Source organism: Panulirus ornatus, chromosome 17 (assembly GCF_036320965.1).
Source record: "Panulirus ornatus isolate Po-2019 chromosome 17, ASM3632096v1, whole genome shotgun sequence".
NCBI classification, from domain to species: Eukaryota; Metazoa; Arthropoda; class Malacostraca; order Decapoda; family Palinuridae; genus Panulirus; species Panulirus ornatus.
In genome coordinates, this window is record NC_092240.1 from 3,988,024 (window position 1) to 4,014,582 (window position 26,559).

The 26,559-nt window shown below is 39.7% G+C and overlaps 1 protein-coding gene across 1 annotated transcript in view; it reads left to right on the forward strand.

The window, feature by feature from the left end:
- Positions 1-26,559, forward strand: part of LOC139754514 (DNA-binding protein RFX2-like) — a 291,540-nt gene that overhangs the window by 131,119 nt on the left and 133,862 nt on the right. The window contains exons 3-5 of the mRNA XM_071671804.1: positions 6,076-6,159; positions 9,966-10,077; positions 23,305-23,358. Coding sequence (XP_071527905.1) covers positions 6,076-6,159; positions 9,966-10,077; positions 23,305-23,358 — 250 coding nt within the window. The remainder of the gene's footprint in view (positions 1-6,075; positions 6,160-9,965; positions 10,078-23,304; positions 23,359-26,559) is intronic.

The following is a 26,559-nucleotide window of genomic DNA, read 5'->3' on the forward strand; positions in this document are numbered from 1 at the left end:
TGAATCAGCCACCAGCGCTGTATCATCAGCGAACAACAACTGACTCACTTCCCAAGCTCTCTCATCCCCAACAGACTTCATACTTGCCCCTCTTTCCAAAACTCTTGCATTCACCTCCCTAACAACCCCATCCATAAACAAATTAAACAACCATGGAGACATATATATATATATATATATATATATATATATATATATATATATATATATATATATATATATATTTTCATACTATTCGCCATTTCCCGCGATAGCGAGGTAGTGTTAAGAACAGAGGACTGGGCCTTTGAGGGAATATCCTCACCTGGCCCCCTTCTCTGTTCCTTCTTTGGGAAAATTAAAAAAAAAAAAAACGAGAGGGGAGGATTTCCAGCCCCCCGCTCCCTTCCCTTTTAGTCGCCTTCTACGACACGCAGGGAATACGTGGGAAGTATATATATATATATATATATATATATATATATATATCCCTGGGGATAGGGGAGAAAGAATACTTCCCACGTATTCCCTGCGTGTTGTAGGCGACTAAAAGGGGAGGGAGCGGGGGGCTGGAAATCCTCCCCTCTCGTTTTTTTTTTTTTTTTTTTTTTATTTTTCCAAAAGGAGCAGAGAATTGGGCCAGGTGAGGGTATTCCCTCAAAGGCCCAGTCCTCTGTTCTTGGCGCTACCTCGCTGATGCGGGAAATGGCAAATTGTTTGAAAGAAAAAAGATATATATATATTTTTTTTTTTTTTTTTTTTTATACTTTGTCGCTGTCTCCCGCGTTTGCGAGGTAGCGCAAGGAAACAGATGAAAGAAATGGCCCAACCCCCCCCATACACATGTACATACACACGTCCACACACGCAATATACATACCTACACAGCTTTCCATGGTTTACCCCAGACGCTTCACATGCCTTGATTCAATCCACTGACAGCACGTCAACCCCTGTATACCACATCGCTCCAATTCACTCTATTCCTTGCCCTCCTTTCACCCTCCTGCATGTTCAGGCCCCGATCACACAAAATCCTTTTCACTCCATCTTTCCACCTCCAATTTGGTCTCCCTCTTCTCCTCGTTCCCTCCACCTCCGACACATATATCCTCTTGGTCAATCTTTCCTCACTCATTCTCTCCATGTGCCCAAACCACTTCAAAACACCCTCTTCTGCTCTCTCAACCACGCTCTTTTTATTTCCACACATCCCTCTTACCCTTACGTTACTTACTCGATCAAACCACCTCACACCACACATTGTCCTCAAACATCTCATTTCCAGCACATCCATCCTCCTGCGCACAACTCTATCCATAGCCCACGCCTCGCAACCATACAACATTGTTGGAACCACTATTCCTTCAAACATACCCATTTTTGCTTTCCGGGATAATGTTCTCGACTTCCACACATTTTTCAAGGCTCCCAAAATTTTCGCCCCCTCCCCCACCCTATGATCCACTTCCGCTTCCATGGTTCCATCCGCTGACAGATCCACTCCCAGATATCTAAAACACTTCACTTCCTCCAGCCTCTCACCATTCAAACTCACCTCCCAATTGACTTGACCCTCAACCCTACTGTACCTAATAACCTTGCTCTTATTGACATTTACTCTTAACTTTCTTCTTCCACACACTTTACCAAACTCCGTCACCAGCTTCTGCAGTTTCTCACATGAATCAGCCACCAGCGCTGTATCATCAGCGAACAACAACTGACTCACTTCCCAAGCTCTCTCATCCCCAACAGACTTCATACTTGCCCCTCTTTCCAAAACTCTTGCATTTACCTCCCTAACAACCCCATCCATAAACAAATTAAACAACCATGGAGACATCACACACCCCTGCCGCAAACCTACATTCACTGAGAACCAATCACTTTCCTCTCTTCCTACACGTACACATGCCTTACATCCTCGATAAAAACTTTTCACTGCTTCTAACAACTTGCCTCCCACACCATATATTCTTAATACCTTCCACAGAGCATCTCTATCAACTCTATCATATGCCTTCTCCAGATCCATAAATGCTACATACAAATCCATTTGCTTTTCTAAGTATTTCTCACATACATTCTTCAAAGCAAACACCTGATCCACACATCCTCTACCACTTCTGAAACCACACTGCTCTTCCCCAATCTGATGCTCTGTACATGCCTTCACCCTCTCAATCAAGACCCTCCCATATAATTTACCAGGAATACTCAACAAACTTATACCTCTGTAATTTGAGCACTCACTCTTATCCCCTTTGCCTTTGTACAATGGCACTATGCAAGCATTCCGCCAATCCACAGGCACCTCACCATGAGTCATACATACATTAAATAACCTTACCAACCAGTCAACAATACAGTCACCCCCTTTTTTAATAAATTCCACTGCAATACCATCCAAACCTGCTGCCTTGCCGGCTTTCATCTTCCGCAAAGCTTTTACTACCTCTTCTCTGTTTACCAAATCATTTTCCCTAACCCTCTCACTTTGCACACCACCTCGACCCAAACACCCTATATCTGCCACTCTGTCATCAGACACATTCAACAAACCTTCAAAATACTCATTCCATCTCCTTCTCACATCACCACTACTTGTTATCACCTCCCCATTTACGCCCTTTACTGAAGTTCCCATTTGCTCCCTTGTCTTACGCACCCTATTTACCTCCTTCCAGAACATCTTTTTATTCTCCCTAAAATTTACTGATAGTCTCTCACCCCAACTCTCATATATATATATATATATATATATATATATATATATATATATATATATATATATTATATATATATATTATATATATATATTTTTTTTTTTTTTTTCCAAAAGAAGGAACAGAGGGGGCCAGGTGAGGATATTCCATAAAAGGCCCAGTCCTCTGTTCCTAACGCTACCTCGCTAACGCGGGAAATGGCAAATAGTTTAAAAGAAAAAGATATATATATATATTATTCCTATGAGTCCACGGGGAAAATTATTGCCGCTGTCTCCCACGTTAGCGAGGTAGCGCAAGGAAACAGACAAAAGAATGGCCCAGCCCACCCACATACACATCTATACATAAACGCACATATGCGTACCTATACACACACACTCACATAAACGCCCATACACGTACATATACATATCAACATATGCTTTTATACACAGACCTATACATATATGCACATGTACATATTCATACTTGCTTACCTTCAGTCCATTCCTGGTGCCACCCCACTCCAAAGGAAACAGCATCGTTTCCCCCGCTTCAAGGAGGTAGCGCTAGGAAAACAGACAAAACAGGTCATAATTCGTTCACACTCAGTCTCTAGCTGTCATTATAGTATAGAAAGAATTCTACCTTCTTATTCCTGCCAGTCTTAGAAGGCAACTAAAGGGGGCTGGAAACCCTTCCCATGTATTTTCTGTTTCTATAAGATGGAATAGAGTAGGAACCAATTGGGGAGTTCTCATCCTCTCCAGAGGCTCCGGCTGGTGTGTCTAAATGTGTGAGTGTAACCAAGATAAGATGAAAGGAGAGGTAAGTAGTTATGTTTGAGGAGAGAAACCTGGATGTTCTGGCTCAGTGAAACAAAGCACAAGGGTAAAGGGGGATAATGGTTTGATAATGTCGTAGGAGTAAAGTCAGGGGTTAATGAAAGGAAAAGAGCTAAGAAAGGAGTAGGGGTTGTGGAGTATGTGAAAATCTAAGAAAAGAGCTTTAGACTGATATGGAATTAAATTGAAAGTAGATGGCAAGAGATGAGAAATTGTTAATGTTTGTGCACCTGACTATGAGAGGAAAGATCAGAAGAGGCAAGCATTGTGGCAGCAGTCGAGTGAGTAAGTCCTGAATGGAAATGTTGGATTGCTTCTGATGTCATGTGTTGAAAAAGGACTGGTGATTAAGAATATGTGGCTTAAAACTAGAGTCATGCACAAGTATATGTAGGTAGTAGTTTGTAGGCAGCTGCCGACCAGGGAGTTATATTACCGGTACTACCCACTTGGGTATCAGGAGGGTTAGTGATGGCTACATAGTGAGCCAGCAATTCAATGGTTGTCAAGTTGCACTCCTCTGACCTGGTAGCTTTCTTTTTCTGCCTCACCCACATGTGGATTGCTGGCTTCTTGACAACACTTAACTCACAGAGCTTATTCTTTATAACTAGATTTTCCTACAATGAGCACTTTCTGCTAGCCCTGACTTTTGGCAAAGTGGTAGGGGCAATAGATAGAAGTAGTGGATGTGATCATTGGACAGGAGCATTTGCTAGTAGTTGGAAAGAACATTAGATGAGAGCATTAGCTTGAATTAGTAGGTTGAAATGTTAGGCAGGAATATTAGGTAAGAGCTTCTGAAAACATGAGGCTGAGAATCGGCACTGGAACTCAACAGTTATGGAGACTTTTGCTATGGCCACACCTTTGAGGGAGTTGCTGAAGGGAACAGGTGTCAGATACATAGATCTATAGATAGGCAGATGTGAGTAGGAAAGATGTTCAGCTGACATTGTTGGATTACATATTAAGTGATAGGCATGTAAAAGGGAGAGTTTTGGTCATGAATGTGCTGAGAGGGACAGCTGATGGGACGTCTGTTCACTACCTTTTGGAGGGGAGGGTGAATATATTGTAGAGGCTTTCAGAGATAAAGGAACATAATGGGTGTGAAGAAAATGGTGAAAGTAAATCAGTTTGGAAAAGAGACTTGTGTAAAGAAATACTCATAGAGATTAAGAGTAGAATGGCAAAAAGATGAGACTAATCAACCTAGGGGTGTGAATGAGGAATGGAAAGTATTTAGGGAAGTGATGCTTGCATGTACAAGAGATGAATGTAGCATGCAAATGGTGGGAATTGGCAGATTAGAAAGGGTAGCGAGTGGTAGGATGAAGTAAAGTTGCCAGTGAAAAAGAAAAGAGGTGTTTGGGCAGTACTTTTTGGGAAGAGTGCAAATTATTGGGAGATGTATAAGAGAAAGCAACAGAAGGTCAAGAGGAAGGTGCAGGGGTTGAAGGAAGGAGGAAAGTGAATAGTCTAAGGGAAGGTTGGTCTGTGGCAGGGGTGTGTGATGTCAGTTTTTGTTCACTTTGTTTTTGTATAGGGTGGCGAGGGAGGTAAATGCAAAAATCTTGGAGAGAGGGGCGAGTATGTAGTCTGTAGGGGATGAGAGGGCTTGGGAAGCATCATTTGTTGTTTGTGATGATATAGCACTGTTGGGGGATTCAAGTAAGAAACTGCAGAAGCAGGTGACTGAGTTTTGGAAGGGTGTGTGAAAGGCAAAAGTTGAGAGTGAATGTGAATAAGAGCAAGGTTATTAGGTTAGCAGGGTTGAGGGACAGGTTAGTTGGGGTGTGAGTTTGAATGGAGAAAAATTGTAGGTATTGAAGTGCTTTAAATATCCGGGAGTTGACATGGCAGCAATTGGAACCTTGAAAGCAGAAGTGTCATAGGATGTGGGAGGGAGCAGAGTGTCTGGAAGACTAAAGAATGTGTGAAAGAGAGAATGTTACCCGGAAAGGCAAAAATTGGTATTTTTGGAGGAATAGCAGGCTTAGTCCTGGCAAATTCTACAAAATCACTCTCAAGATACGTAGGATGAGGAACTCTTAGAGAATATCTTTGTAATAAGAAGATACTCTCATCAGTGATTTTTAGGGAGGGACAGAGATGGGTTTTCCAACAGAGAATGTGTTTTGACAGAATATGAGACGACATAAGATGATTATTTGGTGTTTGGGCTTATGAGAGATGTCATTTTATCTAGCTAGAGACTACAATTAATGGTTATGTGTGGGACTCAGGCCAAGTCATGTTTATGTGTTCAGCATACTTGGGGCCTGTATGTGCTTATAAAAATTTGACCCTATTGAAACATTTTGCTGATATTTTTCATTTAAAAGAATAGCTTATAACTGAATAGAGGTTGGCATCAATACCATGATTTTCTTTAAAAATTTATTTGCTTACATTACTTTATGTTGATGTATGCTATCATTACATAGTATTTTAAATTTGAAGTTTTATTGTTGTATAGTGTGTAATAATGTGAAAGTAGTAGTGAAGGTGTTGGTACTGGTTTTGTACTGTTGCAGGCTGGTAGCGCATCTCCCAGTGGTAGTGTTGGCGACGTTACAGTGGGTGGCATGGGTGTCACTGCTACTCACCTCACTGCTCAGGTATGCTTTCATGTCCCTAGCATGCCACCCATTGTCTCCCACTTTTGATGTGTTTTCATGTCTCTTACACTACCCACAGTGATTGCTATTTGTGTGTTACACGGAGAGATTTTACACTCTTGTTGCCCATTCTCTTGACCTTGTATGTACCTATATATGTACCATGTCTTTACTCCTATACACATACATCATCCTAAGCAGGATAACCATTTATCAACCATCCCCAACAAGAGGATGTGCACCAGTTCTGGCCCATGTTTACTTACAGTCAGTAACCACTACAGCATGGAGGCCTGTGTCCTACTGCTTAGGTATGCTCCCATGCCCCATGTCTACTGTTTTTTCTATCTGCTCATGTATCCATTGTCTCCCCCTTCCCCTCTCTCTGCTGGACTACATTCTCATGTACTCACACCACCTATTGTCTTTGCATAATTTATTTATTTTTTTTTATATATATATTTTTTTTTTTTTTTTTTTCGCTGTCTCCCGCGTTTGCAAGGTAGCGCAAGGAAACAGATGAAAGAAATGGCCCAACCCACCCCCATACACATGTATATACATACGTCCACACACGCAAATATACATACCTACACAGCTTTCCATGGTTTACACCAGACACTTCACATGCCTTGATTCAATCCACTGACAGCATGTCAGCCCTGGTATACCACATCGCTCCAATTCACTCTATTCCTTGCCCTCCTTTCACCCTCCTGCATGTTCAGGCCCCGATCACTCAAAATCTTTTTCACTCCATCTTTCCACCTCCAATTTGGTCTCCCTCTTCTCCTCGTTCCCTCCACCTCCGACACATATATCCTCTTGGCCAATCTTTCCTCACTCATTCTCTCTATGTGCCCAAACCATTTCAAAACACCCTCTTCTGCTCTCTCAACCACGCTCTTTTTATTTCCACACATCTCTCTTACCCTTACGTTACTTACTCGATCAACCCACTTCACACCACACATCTCATTTGCAGCACATCCATCCTCCTGCGCACAACTCTATCCATAGTCCACGCCTCGCAACCATACAACATTGTTGGAACCACTATTCCTTCAAACATACCCATTTTTGCTTTCCGAGATAATGTTCTCGACTTCCACACATTCTTCAAGGCTCCCAGAATTTTCGCCCCCTCCCCCACCCTATGATCCACTTCCGCTTCCATGGTTCCATCCGCTGCCAGATCCACTCCCAGATATCTAAAACACTTCACTTCCTCCAGTTTTTCTCCATTCAAACTCACCTCCCAATTGACTTGACCCTCAATCCTACTGTACCTAATAACCTTGCTCTTATTCACATTTACTCTTAACTTTCTTCTTTCACACACTTTACCAAACTCAGTCACCAGCTTCTGCAGTTTCTCACATGAATCAGCCACCAGCGCTGTATCATCAGCGAACAACAACTGACTCACTTCCCAAGCTCTCTCATCCCCAACAGACTTCATACTTGCCCCTCTTTCCAAAACTCTTGCATTCACCTCCCTAACAACCCCATCCATAAACAAATTAAACATCCATGGAGGCATCACACACCCCTGCTGCAAACCTACATTCACTGAGAACCAATCACTTTCCTCTCTTCCTACACGTACACATGCCTTACATCCTCGATAAAAACTTTTCACTGCTTCTAACAACTTGCCTCCCACACCATATATTGTTAATACCTTCCACAGAGCATCTCTATCAACTCTATCTTTATATTTATTATGTATTATACTTTGTTGCTGTCTCCTGCATTAGCGAGGTAACTCAAGGAAACAGAAGAAAGAATGGCCCAACCCACCCTCATACACATGTATATACATACACGTTTACACACATATGTATACATACACAGACATATACATATATACACATGTACATAATTCATACTTGCTGCCTTTATTCATTCCCGTCGCCACCCCGCCATACATGAAATGACAACCCCCTTCCCCCGTATGTGTGCAAGGTAGTGCTAGGAAAAGACAACAAAGGCCACACTCGTTCACACTCACTTTCTAGTTGTCATGTATAATGCACTGAAACCACAGCTCCCTTTCCACATCCAGGCCCCACAAAACTTTCCATGGTTTACCCCAGATGCTTCACGTGCTCTGGTTCAATCCATTGACAGCACGTTGACCCAGTATACCACATCATTCCAATTCACTGTATTCCCTGCACACACTTCACCCTCCTGTATGTTCAAGCCCCGATTGCTCAAAATCTTTTTCACTCCATCTTTCCCCCTCCAATTTGGTCTCCCACTTCTCTTCATTCCCTTCACCTCTGACACATATATTCTCTTTGTCAATCTTTCCTCACTCATTCTCTCCATGTGCCCAAACCATTTCAAAACACCCTCTTCTGCTCTCTCAACCACACTTTTTATTACCACACATCTCCCTAACCCTTTCATTACTTAATCAAACCACCTCACTCCACATATTGTCTTCAAACATCTCATTTCCAACAAATCCACCCTCCTGTGCACAGCCCTATCTATAGCCCACGCCTCGCAACCATATAACAGTGTTGGAACCACTATTCCTTCAAACATAGCCATTTTTGCTTTCCAAGATAATGTTCTCGCCTTCCACACATTTTTCATCGCTCCCAGAACTTTCACCCCCTCCCCCACCCTGTGACTCACTTCTACTTCCATGGTTCCATCTGCTGCCAAATCCACTCCCAGATATCTAAAACACTTCACTTCCTCCAGTTTTTCTCCATTCAAACTTACCTCCCAGTTGACTTGTCCCTTAACCCTACTGTACCTAATAACCTTGCTCTTATTCACATTTTTTTTTTTTTGATGGAATTTTAAGCAATTGCAGTCCATTAACGCCTGTAGCTATCTATATAGCTCTATCCCTAATGCCCACTCCCTTTGGAAACTCCTACCAAGGAGGTGGCTTTGGTAAAAGTCTCCACTTATCCCAGTACTGGATATAAGGGAGAAAGAATACTTCCCATGTATTCCCTGCGTGTCCTAAAAGGTTACTAAAAGGGGAGGGAGTGGGGGATTGTATGTATGTATATGTGCATGTGTGGACGTTTATGTATATACATGTGTATGTGGGTGAGTTGGGCCATTCCTCATCTGTTTCCTTGCGCTACCTTGCTAACGCGGGAGACGGCAATTAAGTATAATGATTATGATATGTATGTATGCATTGAAATGTATATGCATGTATATGTGCGTGTGTGGGCGTTTGTGTAATGGCAGTTAAGTATAATAAATTTAGAAAAATAATATTTTTTTCAATCAGACATTCACCTTCACAGAGGCATCTTCAGAAATCAGCAAAAAAGAGAAAAAAATGCTTCATAAAACTTTTATATGAATTTTGAAATGCCAGCAGAATGTATTTAAGAAACACACTCGGATGAAATCCACAGTACTTAGCACATGAAAAGTAAGAGAAAACATTTAAAGCTATGCAAATTAGCAATATCATGATGGGAAGTTTGAGCTACAACTTATATACAAAATATGGATACAGAAATATAGAAAAACTTAGAGTAGGGGAAACACAGAAGATTGATTTTATAAAAGGTGGGAATATAGACAGTCCATCACTAAATACATCAAGTTAGCCAAGTGTATTTAGTGATGGACTGTCTATATTTTTTTGACATCATCCAGAGTTCTTCAGTTTTAGCTCAATCTGATTTTGTATGTGGACACAATGATATTATTCGTCATGGCTTGTTTTTGTGAGGGTTCACGTTTTGGCTGCTTTGTATCAAGATATTCAAGGAACATGAAGCTGTTATAGTAAGCCTGTATGCTTTCATCTGCAGGTGGTAGTGGCGAGCTCTGCAGGGACAGCATCATCAACTGCCTCATCCACAGTGTCGCTGCCTAAGGGCACCATCATCTCAGCTGACTCACCGCACCTCATCATCGGGGCAGGTACTGTTGTTGCACCTACATAAAGGGCATTTCTCTCCAATGTGTATAAAGTGCTGTAATGACAGTCACTATTTCTGTAGTTGTTCCTGCTTCAATAATGAGTGCAAGTGTAAGATTAATGGTATGTGTATAGCCTTGTACTCTTGCGTACCATGAACTCTTTGACCATATATTTATTGTCACAAGAAACTGTTTAGCCAAGGAGTCAGAGGTTTCTAGAGTGCATGCTATTTAATTAGATCCTGTTTAATGTTCTGTTTAATCACATGCATGTACAGTTTAACTAGGGACACATATAGCACATTGTTTGACTTTGTAACTTTACCACAACATGTACTCTGAGTCAGAATGTGTCACAACATGACATGTACCTTTTAGCCAGATTTAATACTCTGAGTCAGAATGTGTCACAACATGACATGTACCTTTTAGCCAGATTTAATCATAACACTTAATCTTTAGCCAGGTATTGCCACTGTTCACACAGTTTATTCAGATGCTGTCACAACATAAACACTTTAGCAGGGTGCTGTGACATTACTTACTGTTTACCTGGATACCATTACATCTTATAATCTCCTCCTAGCATCTGTCATACCATGTGCTGTTTAAGCAGGTACTTTCACACCATATACTTCAAGCCTTTACCAGTTACTGTTACTTTATCTGTTCTCGTGCTAGGTACTCTCAAAGCAAATACTTCTGAACCAGATACTGACAGAAGACGTGTTCATCTTGCCAGATACTGTTACACCTTAAACAGGTTGAGCCTTCTTAACCTTAAATCCTGAGTGATACCAGATAATAGAATTTACCAACTCATTGGTGATCCCATCTAAGCTCTACAGAAAAAATTATCTTGCTTATCCTATTTATCAGAAGTAATAGGAAAATTTGAAATGAAAATGAATAACAAGTAGAGTTGCTTAATATTGCATATCCTAGGCCCTATAACAATAAAGTCACACTCAAGTATTCCAGATCTAAAATCCCTGGGACCATGATGTCTTCAAAAAGTCTATGTATTTATCTGTTCCAGGAGTCCGCATAACAAATAACAGTGTGATTATGTCTGCAAATAAACTTAGGTTTCATAATTTTCCAATGCTTACAGTGTTATATTGATTACAAATTAATCTTGAGTGTTTCATTCTTATACTCTCACATTGTGCTGTAATTAAAATCATCTGCCAAGTGGCTGGCAGGTGCCCTCCCCACGATGCACTAGAAAATTCATATGTTTCTATATGGTGTGGGAGGCAAGTTGTTAGAAGCAGTGAAAAGTTTTTATCGAGGATGTAAGGCATGTGTACGTGTAGGAAGAGAGGAAAGTGATTGGTTCTCAGTGAATGTAGGTTTGCGGCAGGGGTGTGTGATGTCTCCGTGGTTGTTTAATTTGTTTATGGATGGGGTTGTTAGGGAGGTGAATGCAAGAGTTTTGGAAAGAGGGGCAAGTATGAAGTCTGTTGGGGATGAGAGAGCTTGGGAAGTGAGTCAGTTGTTGTTCGCTGATGATACAGCGCTGGTGGCTGATTCATGTGAGAAACTGCAGAAGCTGGTGACTGAGTTTGGTAAAGTGTGTGAAAGAAGAAAGTTAAGAGTAAATGTGAATAAGAGCAAGGTTATTAGGTACAGTAGGGTTGAGGGTCAAGTCAATTGGGAGGTAAGTTTGAATGGAGAGAAACTGGAGGAAGTAAAGTGTTTTAGATATCTGGGAGTGGATCTGGCAGCGGATGGAACCATGGAAGCGGAAATGAATCATAGGGTGGGGGAGGGGGCGAAAATTCTGGGAGCCTTGAAGAGTGTGTGGAAGTCGAGAACATTATCTCGGAAAGCAAAAATGGGTATGTTTGAAGGAATAGTGATTCCAACAATGTTGTATGGTTGCGAGGCATGGGCTATGGAGAGAGTTGTGCGCAGGAGGATGGATGTGCTGGAAATGAGATGTTTGAGGACAATGTGTGGTGTGAGGTGGTTTGATCTAGTAAGTAACGTAAGGATAAGAGAGATGTGTGGAAATAAAAAGAGCATGGTTGAGAGAGCAGAAGAGGGTGTTTTGAAATGGTTTGGGCACATGGAGAGAATGAGTGAGGAAAGATTGACCAAGAGGATATATGTGTCGGAGGTGGAGGGAACGAGGAGAAGTGGGAGACCAAATTGGAGGTGGAAAGATGGAGTGAAAATGATTTTGTGTGATCGGGGCCTGAACATGCAGGAGGGTGAAAGGAGGGCAAGGAATAGAGTGAATTGGATCGATGTTGTATACCGGGGTTGACGTGCTGTCAGTGGATTGAATCAGGGCATGTGAAGTGTCTGGGGTAAACCATGGAAAGCTGTGTAGGTATGTATATTTGCGTGTGTGGACGTATGTATATACATGTGTATGGGGGTGGGTTGGGCCATTTCTTTCGTCTGTTTCCTTGCGCTACCTCGCAAACGCGGGAGACAGCAAAAAAAAAAAAAAAGTTTCTATCCTTTATTATTTCACACTAACTACAGATAACGACAAACCTTAAGTAATCAACAGAGCCTATGAAAACCTTACCTGAGGATAATCCAGTTTTGGTCAGATATAAAGCATTTTTAGATGTCTTTTAAAGGATAACTTAGTTTTTAGATATCTTTTTTATGCTAAAAAGCACAGCATAACTTAGTTTCTCAAGCCCTCAATAAATTTCGCAAAATGAAATCATCTCAGTGTGAACACTCATCAGATGTGGTCTTGAAACTTGCGTATAGAAGTGGGTTGAGTTGGATGGGCAAGTGGTGGAGTTAGGTGGACAAAGGAGCAGATTCATCTGGATGAAACAGTCTTTGCACTTATATTTTTATCCGAGTGCGTACTTCTCTAGCTTCTTTTGCTGCCTCACATAGATAATTGGTGTATGATGGTGTCACATTATGCCTGCTAGCTTTAATTGTGTTTTCATTAATAGATATTGTTCTTCCCATCTTCGGAGCTAGGCTCTGTTAGTGTCCATTACTGATTCACTAGTGCCAAAACAGTTCAAAGCTAATGCTTTTTCTTGATTTCTTACTTCAAGGGTAACTTTAGTGTCTTGTTGATTGTTTGTAACTTGTGGATTACAGCTGTAAATCATGATACAAATGTAGATGAGAATTTACTCCACACAGACGTAATGGTAACATAAGGAGCCTTGAGGGTTGAGCAGCATGGATAGCAACCAGTGTTTTGTCTACACCATGCTATAAAGAAGTTGCTTGACTCCCAATACAAAGTTAGACATAAGAACTTCATGTCTGTAGTGACTTGAAACAGATCTTTGAGACTTAGAGCCAATCTGTATATATTCAGTGGTTCATAGAGGGTGTTAAAGTGACATGGCCTTAATTTAGGTGATGTTATACAGGGCTTCCTTGTTCTTTACACTGATAACATACTGAGAGGTTCATGGGGTGGAACAATATACACTCAAAGTTAGAAGGTATTATTCTGACCTAAAGACATCATTTGAACTCTTCTTTCTTCATTCAACCACGAAAGAAGAAAAAATAAAAGTAGGCGTAATGACATTGGTCATTTGTGTTCTTAGTTCAGCTGACCACAACAGGCCATCTTTTTAAGGGAATGACTCTATGACATGCCCTAGAAGCCATGTCTTTGTTCTCATGTTTTCATCCATAACAAGAATCATTTCTCATGGATTTACATTTTGTTTTCCAACTATTTCTGGTGCAACTGCATTTAAGGAAGATGCTCTCCAGCACAGCAATTCCAAAAGCGGTCAGCAATAAACTATACTGATCATGCCTTCAATGTCTCCCGCATACATCTGTTCTAGAGAACTCCCCTGGTGATGGCGAGACATTGACTTAGCAAAGTAATTGATCAAGTGAGTTCCCCCTAAATCATCCAGTACAGAGGTTAATGGCTGGCCTTTTACAATTGGTTCATCTTCACAAAACACTGTATCTTGATGTTCTAACAAAACCAGATCCTTTGAAACAGTATTATGGAGCTTTTGCATACTCCTAATTTATTTCCAGACTCTCCTTATGAGAAACAGCTGGTGAGTTAAATTTCCAGCCCATCTGCTTCAAAAGATCATATTAGTTTTATGACTCATTTCACCTCTAAATAGCATCCCTTAGCTCTAATTTTTTTTTTCTTCTAGCTTAATTAGTCAACCAAATATTTTCACAGTTCTTTACCCATTTATTGTTTTAACCTCTGCTCTTTAATTAGGTGTTATTTCAACATTTACTTTTTAACCAAGTATTTTCATGGCACATTCTTACGCTAAACTTTGTCGTAACTCATACTCTTCGGACAGGTATTTTCACAGTGCACATTCTTAAACCGTTTATTGTTACAACACTTTTTTCTTAGTATTATTTTCCATCTTCTTTCACCATAAGTGCAGTAGATGAAAGTTTTATAGGAGTTTATTTGGAAAGGGGCTTCCAAGGCTTTCAGAACTCATTTTTTATTCTTTATATGTTTGATCGAGTAAGTAATGAAAGGGTAAGAGAGATGTGTGGTAATAAAAAGAGTGTGGTTGAGAGAGCAGAAGAGGGTGTGTTGAAATGGTTTGGTCACATGGAGAGAATGAGTGAGGAAAGATTGACAAAGAGGATATACGTGTCAGAGGTGGAAGGAATGAGGAGAAGTGGGAGACCAAATTGGAGGTGGAAAGATGGAGTGAATAAGATTTTGAGCGATCAGAGCCTGAACATGCAGGAGGGTGAAAGGCGTGCAAGGATTAGAGTGAATTGGAACGATGTGGTATACTGGGGTCGACGTGCTGTCAATGGATTGAAGCAGGGCATGTGAAGCGTCTGGGGTAAACCATGGAAAGTATTGTGGGGCCTGGATGTGGAAAGGGAGCAGTGGTTTTGGTGCATTATACATGACAGCTAGAGACTGAATGTGAACAAATGTGGCCTTTATTGTCTTTTCCTAGCGCTACATCGTGCACATGTGGGGGAAGGGGGTTGTCATTTCATGTGTGGCGGGGTGGTGACGGGAATGAATAAGGGCAGACAGTATGAATTAGAGATGAGACCAAGAACTGAGATATGATTCATAATCATCATAAGTTTCACTTACATTGCTGACTTGGAACAAATTTGTTTGGTAAATGTTAGTGAATTGTTGCCATACAGCCTAATGGCATCTGCTCTCTTTCAGTTTTGTAGGATTTATTCCTAGATTCCACAAGTATCCTTTCATCTGTTAGTCACATGGAAATGCAGTATTTGCTTCAGTTAGGAAACTAACAAAGAAAGAATCTTTGTTGTATATGCATTAATCCTTAGATTACATCAGACAGACTGCAAAGTGCCAATATAATGACAGACTTTAGTGGCAAGTTTTGAATTCCTAGCTGATGTGTTAGTCCACCTCTTTTCCATATATTTCACTTGCAGCCCAGCAACACAGCTTAAAAAAATATCACAAGTCAGTCACCCATAAATCATCAAAGAGAGGGTAATTACATCACCTGGATGGGAAACCAGTTATACTGCAATTATTGTAATCAGTTTTATGATAAAATGATCTCTTAATGTATATTTTGATAAATGTATGATTATTTTTCCATTTATTTAAAGTTTCCTTTGTGTAAGTGGTATGTAAATACGCATGTGATATGTAAAACTTGATTGAATGCTACATGAGATATATGAAATCACAGATAAAAAGAAAACCAAAAATTTTGCAATGTGATTAGTTATATATATAAAGAAATCACACTTAAGAAAAAGAATAACTGTTTTATACTCGCATGAATAAAGAGCATCTATGTCAACCAGCCAGGACCCTCCCTTATCAACTCAGCACTCCTACAAAAATATAGAGTAAAGTATACAACCTTTTTGGTTATTTTATTTAGTACCATATGAATAATGAATAAAATATGAATAGATTGCAGTTTATTGCATTTAGGCAGCCTATCAGTTGAAAATACACAGTTGAGGTATTACAGATATTGGTTGAAAATACATGGTTGAGGTATGACAGATGTAATAGAACTGGGAGGTCTTGATAGTTACTAGTTAACTAATTATGATATAGGTTTTCTGGAAGAGAGACTTTTGCACTAGAAGAGCTTCATTTTAGTTGCATGCAACAGTCTTAGATGTTAACTGAAAGTAAGATTGTTTTTATGCAGTACCCAGACTTTAACAAATGAAAGCTGTGAACTTCTCATTGTGTTGTGAATTAGAGATTATCTTGGTAGGTTCCTGACTGTTTGTTCCTGTTTTGATTATTGTAAACGTGTCCTCTACAACATACTCCCTTACCTTTTGCATTCTTATTTTTACTTTCTGTATTTGTTGGTGAGTATGGTTGTTTTGTTTGTTTGGTAACTGTAAAAATTGTCTTTGGATTTTGTTATTGTTGTTCAGGAATCTTTCACTTGCAGATCATTTTCTTTGGAGGTTAGTGTCTTTCTGCTTCTTATGTGGTAGAATTAACATTCTAAGTCATAACAGTATTTCTGTTGTAATAATGACTCTCACATCTCGTGTTGATTAAAACTACTCTTGCCCTTTAGGTGATACATACCTTTACTGAACAGTGTTGCACTTCTTGCATGATAATACATTGACCCTCATGAAATGTACCAGAACTTCCATAACAGTAGTGTACAGCTGCCTCCACTTCCCAGGAGAGCCAGTGTTGTCAATCCTCTCTTTCCATGAGGTGTTAACCCAGTGAGTATCAGCTAGTTATTATTTGGAGTTTTCATGAGTGACCTGGGGTGGAGGAGCAGGAGAATGCTATGGCTAGCATGTGAGGTGGTAACAAGATAACAAGGTAAGGAATAAAAGTGGAGAGGGATGAGGGAAGAATAACTGATATGTAACACCTTCATATAAGGCTGAATTTTATAAAGCAAATATAAGAATGAGTAGGACGGTAAAAATGTTGAGGGTAATGTTAATTGTGAATTAGGATGTTGTTCACAGTTTGTGCTGGAGGTCTGAATTACTTGATGATAATGCAACACCCCCCCAACACACACACACACACACACTTTTTTTTATTGGCATATAGGCACTCACACACACTAATAGGCCATGTCCTTCCTTCCATCAGAAGCAAATGTCACCAACTTGAGGATCACCTTTACTCCTGCTAGGTTTGTTGTAAGGGATAACTCTTATGACCTATTTAGTAGGTAGAAGATACATTTGAATAGTTGCCTAACCATATTGTTTTCAGTATAGATACCCAGGAAGGTGTCAAACATTTTTAAGTACAATGAATATGAAAAAGAAATATCATTTTGCAGCACATCAGCTGCTCCATATAATGTTTCACAGTTTACAGCCTGTAACAAATGTATGGTTTTTGCTGTAGGGTAGTGAGATGTTGTGATGTTAGGAGAAGGATGAGGTCAGCACTGCACAGGTGCATCAATATATTATGGTGAGAAAGAAACCTTTATTATGGGAATGTAGGCACTACACTACATTGTGGTGGTGATATGGTTTGGATAAAGTAATGACAAGTTATTGTATCCCATCCGCTGTTTCATGGAGAAATATAACCTGTGGTCCTTGTTAGCTTTTGGCATTACCTAAAGCATGAAACTGTTAAGAAACGTGATGTATGTATTAGGCAGATTTGATAAACAGGTCAATTAAGGATGAATAACAAAATACTGGTTGGCCATATTATGGACTTGGTGTCATTTTCCCATTTATTTGTTATATTGTTGAGTACAATGGCATTGTGTATATGTGATAAGTTGATTAAATCTCATCTGCAAGGTAAAGTAAAATGAAGAGTTCCATGTACTCTTATGGACTAATGCTAAACTCGGTATATGTATGAACCTACTCTTGACAACTCCAAACTGATATGTGACCAACCCTGCAGTGACGATCACCACCACAGAACCTCCCTCCTGCCACATTCCATAAAAATCTTACCATAGGCCTCATTTTTCGTAATATCAAACATTATCGCATGTTCAACATTACAAGAAACCAATGGAGTTTACGTAATGAACTTAACATCTATGAGAAATGTATAACCCCGTATGAAGGCATTCATACACAGTGCAGTAATACATACTCCAGGATTTTTAACATGATTCCTTAGGATATTGTTATTCAGTGGTGGATCTTCAGGCAGGAATAAAGGGGAGACTGTGCCATTGGAGAGAAGATTACAGTAGTGGAAGCAAACAGGGGATGCATGTCAGGGAGCCTTCTCAAAATGGGTTGAGGTCATCAGTGGTGTGCTGTGGGGGTTCTGTTCAAGGACTGCTGCTCTTCTTGATGTATGTGAATGTCTTGCAAGAAGGATTAGACACCTACCTGAGTATATGTGTTGATGATACCAGAGTCATGAGAGAGATTAAAAGCAAACAGGAGGGCATCATTTAACAAGGGTACCTAGACACACTTCAGCATTAGTCTGAAATGTGGTTGATGACGTTCAACTTGGGTAAATTGAAAGTACAGTAAACTCTCAATTTAACAGGATTTTGGATTTAAAGGACTAGGCAAATGATATTACATTAATTTATGATAATTTGAAAAAAGAAAATCTCAAATGCTTCACCATGTGCATTTCATATCGCACTTGTTTTTGGTAGTGTAGGGTATACTTGCTTTGTTTTGATCTCAGTCTGCTTCAAGCTACCATGCAGTCAGGTTGTATACAGAGAATTGTGACTATTTATTAAATGATTTTGCAATCCTTATACTTTAAAATGGTATCAAGTGATAGAAGAGTTAAAAGAAAGTGTGTGAACTGTATATTGTATTACTATGTTTATATTTTTATTTATTATACTTGATCGCCATCTCCCACATTAGTGAGGTAGCACAAGGAAACAGATGAAAGAATGGCCCACCCCACCCACATACACATGTATACACATATATATGCCCACACACGCACATATACATACCTATACATTTCAACGTTTACATACACGGACATGTACATATATACACATGTACATATTCGTATTTGCTGCCTTCATCCATTCCCATCGCCACCCGGCCACACATGAAATTACCCCCCGCCCCCACACACACACACACACACACGCACACACATGCACGTGTGCAAGGTAGTGCTAAGAAAAGACATAAAAGGCCATATTCATTCACTCTCAGTCTCTCGCTGTCATGTGTAATGCACCGAAACCACAGCTCCCTTTCCACATCCAGGCCCCACAGAACTTTCCATGGTTTACCCAGATGCTTCACATGCCCTGGTTCAATCCATTGACAGCATGTTGAGCCCGGTATACCACATTGTTCCAGTTCACTCTAATCCTTGCACGCCTTTCACCTTCTTGTATGTTCAGGCCCCGATTGCTCAAAATCTTTTTCACTCCAACTTTCCCCCTCCAACTTGCTCTCCTGCTTCTCCTCGTTCCCTCTACCTTTGAAACATATACCCTCTTTGTCAATCTCTCCTCACTCATTCTTTCCATGTGACCAAACCATTTCAATGTTAGCGAGGTAGCACATACACATGTATATACATACATGTCCACACACGCACATATACATACCTACACATTTCAGCACATACATATATATACATACACAGACATATACATATATACACATGTACATAATTCATACTTGCTGCCTTCATTCATTCCTGTCGCCACCCCATCTCACATGAAATGACACCCGATTCCCCCCACATGCGTGCGAGGTAGTGCTAGGAAAAGACAACAAAGGCCACATTCGTTCACATTCAGTCTCTAGCTGTCATGTATAATGCACAGAAACCACAGCTCCCTTTCCACATCCAGACCCCACAAAATTTTCCATAGCTTACCCCAGATGCTTCACATGCCCTGGTTCAATCCAGTGACAGAATGTTGACCCTGGTTTACCACATCGTTCCAATTCATTCTATTCCTTGCATGCCTTTCACCCTCCTGCATGTTCAGGCCCTCGATTGCTCTAAATCTTTTTCATTCCATCCTTCCATCTCCAATTTGGTCTCCCACTTCTCCTCGTTCCCTCCACCTCTGACACATATATCCTCTTCGTCAATCTTTCCTCACTCATTCTCTCCATGTGACCAAACCTTTTCAATACACCCTCTTCTGCTCTCTCAATCATACTCTTTTTATTACTACACATCTCTCTTACCCTTTCATTACTTACTCGATCAAACCACCTCACATCACATATTGTCCTCCAACATCTCATTTCCAACACATCCACCCTCCTCCGCACAACACTATCTATAGCCCACACTTCACAACCATATAACATTGGAACCACTATTCCTTCAAACATACCCATTTCTGTTTTCTGAGATAATGTTCTCGCCTTCCACACATTCTTTTCCTAGCACCACCTCGCAGTCACACAGGGGGAGGGGGGTGTCATTTCACATGTGGTTGGGTGGCAGCGGGAATGGATGAAGGCAGCATGTATGAATATGTACATGTGTATGTATGTATATGTTTGTGTATGTATAAGTATGTATACGTTGAAATATATAGGTATGCATATGTGCGTGTGTGGGCGTTTATGTATATACATGTGTATGTGGGTGGGTTAGGCCATTCTTTCACCTGTTTCCCTGCGCTACCTCGCTAACGCGGGAGACAGCATCAAAGTATACTAAATAAATATGAATATATATATATGTGATGACTGGTTGGTGAGGATATTCATTGTATGTATGGTTCATGGTGAAGTGCCTGAGGATTGGCGGAATGCATGCATAGTGCCATTGTACAAAGGCAAAGGGGATAAAGGTGAATGTTCAAATTACAGAGGTATAAGTTTGTTGAGTATTCCTGAGAAATTATATGGAAGGGTATTGATTGAGAGGGTCAAGGCATGTACAGAGCATCAGATTGGGGAAGAGTAGTGTGGTTTCAGAAGTGGTAGAGGATGTGTGGGTCAGGTGTGTTCTTTGAAGAATGTATGTGAGAAATACTTAGAGAAAAAGATGGATTTGTGTGTAGCATTTATGGATCTGGAGATGGCATGTAATAGAGTTGATTGAGATGCTCTGTGGAAGTTATTAAGAGTATATGGTGTGGGAGTTAAGTTGCTAGAATCAGTGGAAAGTTTTTATCAAGGATGTAAGGCATGTGTACAAGTAGGAAGAGAGGAAAGTGATTCCCAGTGAATGTCGGTTTGCGGCAGAGATGCGTGATGTCTCCATGGTCGTTTGATTTATTTATGGATGAGGTTGTTAGGGTGGTACATGCAAGAGTTTTGGAGAGAGGGGCAAGTATGCAATATGATGTGGGTGAGAGGGCTTGGGAAGTGAGTCAGTTGTTCGCTGATGATACAGCACTGGTGGCTGATTCAGGATGAGAAACTGCAGAAGTTGGTGGCTGAGTTTGGTAAAGTGTGTGAAAGAAGAAGGCTGAGAGTAAATGTGAGTAAGGGCAAGGTTATTAGGTTCAGTAAGGTTGAGGGACAAGTAAATTGGGAGGTAAATTTGAATGGAGAAAAACTGGTGGAAGTGAAGTGTATTAGATATCTGGGAGTGGATTTAGCAGTGGATGGAAATGGCAATGAGTCATAGAGTTGGAGAGGGGGCGAAGGTTCTGGGAGCGTTGAAGAATGCGTGGAAGGCGAGAACGTTATCTTGGAGAGGAAAGATGGGTATGGTTGAAGGAATAGCGGTTCCAACAATGTTATATGGTTGTGAGGCATGTGCTATAGATAGGGTTGTGCGGAGGAGGGTGGATGTGTTGGAAATGAAATGTTTGAGGACAATATGTGGTGTGAGGTGGTTTGATCAAGCAAGTATTGAAAGGGTAAGAGAGATGTGTGGTAATAAAAAGAGTGTGGTTGAGAGAGCAGAAGAGGGTTTATTGAAATGGTTTGGTCTTATGGAGAGAATGAATGAGGAAAGACTGACCAAGGGGATATGTGTAAGAGGTGGAGGGAATGAGGAGAAGTGGAACACCAAATTGGAGATAGAGGGATGGATTGAAAAAGAGTTTGACTGACAGGGGCCTGAACATACAGGAGGGTGAAAGGCATGCAAGGAATAGAGTGAATTGGAATGATGTGGTCTACTGGGGTGGATGTGCTGTCAGTGGATTGAACCAGGGCATGTGAAGTGTCTGGGGTAAACCATGGAGAGCTTTGTGGGGGCTGGATGTAGAAAAGGGAGCTGTGGTTTTGGTGCATTACACATGACAGCTAAAGACTGAGTGTGAATGAATATGGCCTTTGTTGTCTATTCCTATATACATATATTTATGTCAATCCATTGACAGCATGTCGAACCCAGTATACCACGTTGTTCCAATTCACTATTCCTTGCACGCCTTTCACCCTCCTGTATGTACAGGCCCCAATCACTCAAAATCTTTTTCACTCCATTCTTCCACCTTCAATTCAGTCTACTGCTTCTCCTTTTTCCCTCCACCTCTGACACATGTATCCTCTTTGTCAATCTCTCCTCACTCATTCTCTCTAAATACAATATCTTTAGCTACAATTTTTTTTTGTCATTGTTCTACCAAGTCATCTGAACACACCATAGGCAATTTGGATGGCATACATTGTTTTTCAGATACATTGTGGTATATTTCAGGGGTTTTGTCACACCCACAGTACAGTATGTTCGAGGAACATCTTGATCAGAATGAATACATGGAATTTCTGCTTCTGATTGTAGTACAACCTCAAAGGGTTCCTGTGGTTGTTATTATTGTTATTATGATGCAGTAGATGGAGAGAATTGAAAAGAGACATATAGGTAGATATGAATTTGATGCACTAATAAAAAGATTTATGTCTCTTTTAGAACAAATTGGAGGACCAAGAATGGTAGATGGCTTAGTGTGTGCAGGTAGACATTGCATATATTTTTACTGACATATATACTGACTGCTTTCATGTCATAAGTGGGCTCTTTTATATCTTATTTTGATATCGTGTGTAGAACGCTTAAACACGAATTTTTTTACATGGTTATCATGGGCTTTGTGAATGCCTGTGTACAAGTCAGTGAAAAGTGTATTAAAAAAAAAAACTTGCTTTACTGTGTTAAACTCCAAGAACCAAATGTATATCCATATTGCTGATTTAAATTTTACTCAGAGAACCGTATGTATATCCATATTGTAAAAATGTAACTCAGATAACCTTATGTATACCTATGATGTATAAGTGTATGAAGAGAGTGTGAAGTTGGATACGTGTCCCTTGTATTCGTAAGCATTGTGTAATGGTACATTTTTTCTGGTTAATACTAGCTGATGGGATTCGTTTTCTTTCATGATGGTTCAGAGGGTAACGCGTCCCGTTCCTACACCTCACTAACCCCTGTCAACCCGGGCCTAGGTAAGGGAAGTTGACCTAAGCTTGTTATTGCTCGTCTTGGTGTTGTAACTCTGGCTGTAGGATATGATATGTATGTTGTAACTCAATGTTAAGAGGTGAATGATGTAATGGCTGTTGTAACGGTCATTTTTATGTTATGGCTGTAGTTGCCATGGTTCTTGTACATGTCGTAGCTGTGTCAGGCATAGGACATGGCTGTTGTTAAGGTTATAAAACAATATGTTGGCTGCTCTTTGTGTTACAATACGTGTTATGGTGGTTGATGTGGTCATATAATATTATGGCACTTACCACAGTAACTAGACATATTACAACTGTTATGGTTACTAAACATTTTCAGTATATTCACTATTACTGTTCTGTTCTCACATTTGTGAGACATGGTATGACTGTTCTTAAGGTTGAAACAAATTAGTACTTCTGAGGGGTATGAGTGTTTTCCCAGCTGACACAAAGTATGATTGGTCTGTCTGAGACTAGTTATGACTTCTCTGTTTGAGACAAGTTATGACTTCCCTGTTTGAGACTAGTTATGACTTCTCATGGTTGTGAGACAAGTAATGACTTCTCATGACCCTGAAACTTATAACTGTTCTCATGTATGTGATGTTTTATGATTTTTTTCACAGCTGAGACAACTTATGACCATTCTAATTGTTGTGAGCCAAATTGAGATTGTTCTCATAGTTGTAAAACATAGCAACTGCTTAGCGATATGAGACATAGTATAACTGTTCATGGTTGTTAGAAGTTAAGACCACCAAAGTTTTGAAATGAGTTATGACTTTGAATTTCAAGGACTTAAGATAATTACAGTTCTTATGGCTGTCAGTTATAGCAACTTAGTTGTGAAATCAGTTATGACTGTTCTTACAACTGTATGACAAGTTACGACCTCTCACTTTTGAGAAATTATGACTCTCATGTTTGTGAAAGTATAATTTCTCATGGGTGTGAGACATGATGACTTTTCTGGGTTTTGAGACAAGGTAAGACTATTGTGAGGTGAGTTAAGACCTCCTGGCTGAGACAGGTTATTGATATTTTTCATTTTTATTAGAAGTTATAATTTTTGTTAAGGATAAAAGGCAAGACATGACAGTTCTCATGGGTGTGTGGGAGGATTCAGAATGTTTTCATGGTTGTAAGAGAAATTTTGACTGCCCTCATGATTTAAGTTGGTGGTGTATCAGGGTTGAGAAAACCTGTGACATGACGTTTTTCTAGGCTTTGAACCAAGTCATGACTGTCCTCACAGTTGTGATAAAAGTTAGGCCTTTCCTTGGTAGTGACAATTTATGACTTTTTTTGGAGAGAAGTTATGAATGACCTCAGTTTTGAGACGAGTCATGACATTTCACATTTATGAGAGAAAGTATGACTTTAGTGATGAGGCAGGTTATTACTCTTCTCAGTTTTTGGATGAGTTATGATTTTTTCATAACTGTAAGATATGACTGTTTTCACTGTTGTGAGCTACATTATGACCTCTCAGTTATGACTGTTCCACCAGTGTGAAATAATTTATAACTATTCAAAGTTGAGGTACTGTATGACTTCATACTGTTGAGATAAGTTATGATTGTTTGCACCATTAAGTTATGACTTCGAACTGTTAAGTTATGAATGTTTGCACCATTAAGGTATGACTTCGTACTGTTAAGTTATGAATGTTTATACTGCTATGACTGTTCATACTATTGAGGTAAATTATGACTTCATACTGTTTAGGTAAATTATGACTTCGTACTGTTGAGATAAGGCATGACTTCTTTCTATGAACTTATGACTTCACACTGCTGAGATGTTATGACTGTTTGTACTGTCAAGTTATGACTTAATATTTTTAGATTATGACCTCATACTTTTAAGATAAGTTATGACTTCAAATCGTCAAAATAAGTTATGGCTGTTAAAATTGTTGAGATAAGTTATGACTTGTTATTGTTATGACATTTCTGTACTTTGTAGTGATTTATGACATTTCTGACTGTACAGGTAAAGTTATGACTCTTTTTGCAGGCATTAGGTAAGTTACGACTGATCTCACTGTTGAGACAAGGTAAGTTATGACTGTTCTCACCGTTGAGACAAGTTATGACTGTTCTCACATTTGTATGATGATTTATGACTTAGCAAGGTTTTGAGGCAAGTTGTGACTGTTCTTACAGTTGTAATGTAAACTTATGACTATTATTATTGTGAAATTAGTTATGACAGTCCTCATGATAGTAAGGTATTATGATTTCTTATTACTGTGAAACAAGTTAGAACTGCTCTTGATGTTATTAAACAAGTTAGAACTGTTTTCATCGTTGAGATGAGTTATGATTTTCCACTGAGTTAAGATATGAGTGTTCTTTCTGTTAGGATATCTCAGTGCATTAAGGTAAGTTATGACTGTTTTCACAGTGTTGAGACAAGTTATGACTGTTCTTAATGTTGTAAGGTAGTTTAAGACTGTCTTCACAGTAAAGAGGTAATATTTTACGTTTCTCTTGTAATGAGACAAGCTAGGATTGTCTTAACACTTGTAAGACAAGTTATGACTGCTTTACTTTTGAGAGAGAGTTATGACTCTTACTGTTTTTAGGTAAGCTAGGACTTTACTGTTTTTAGGTAAGCTATGACTTTCACAGTTGTGATGGAAGTTATGACTATTATCACTGCTGTGAGACAAGTTATTATTGTTCCCACAGTTATGACTTTTCATGTTGTGAAATAAGTTGTGACCATTTTCTGAGTTATGAGGTAGAATATGATTGTTTTCTTGGTTGTGAATAAAGTTACAACTTCTCATGTTTGAGAAATGAGTTTGAATTTTCATTACTGTGAGATAAGTTATGAATTCTCAGTGTTGTGAGAAATTATGGTTGTCTCACAGTAATGAAATATGATTGTTGTCACGTTGCTATACTATTTAGTTGAGAAAAGTTTCATTTATGCTTTTCCTTGTTTTGTTTATCTTGTTTACAGTGTTGGCATAAAGTCATGGAAGCATTGCACATGAGCTGGTGTAGGACCCATTGTGGTAATACTCTCTCTCTCTCTCTCTCTCTCTCTCTCTCTCTCTCTCTCTCTCTCTCTCTCTCTATATATATATATATATATATATATATATATATATAATTTTCTGCTTCACAAAATTTCTATCTTGCATTTTAGTTTAAGCTTGCTCATATTTGTTGCTAGTAATGTGTG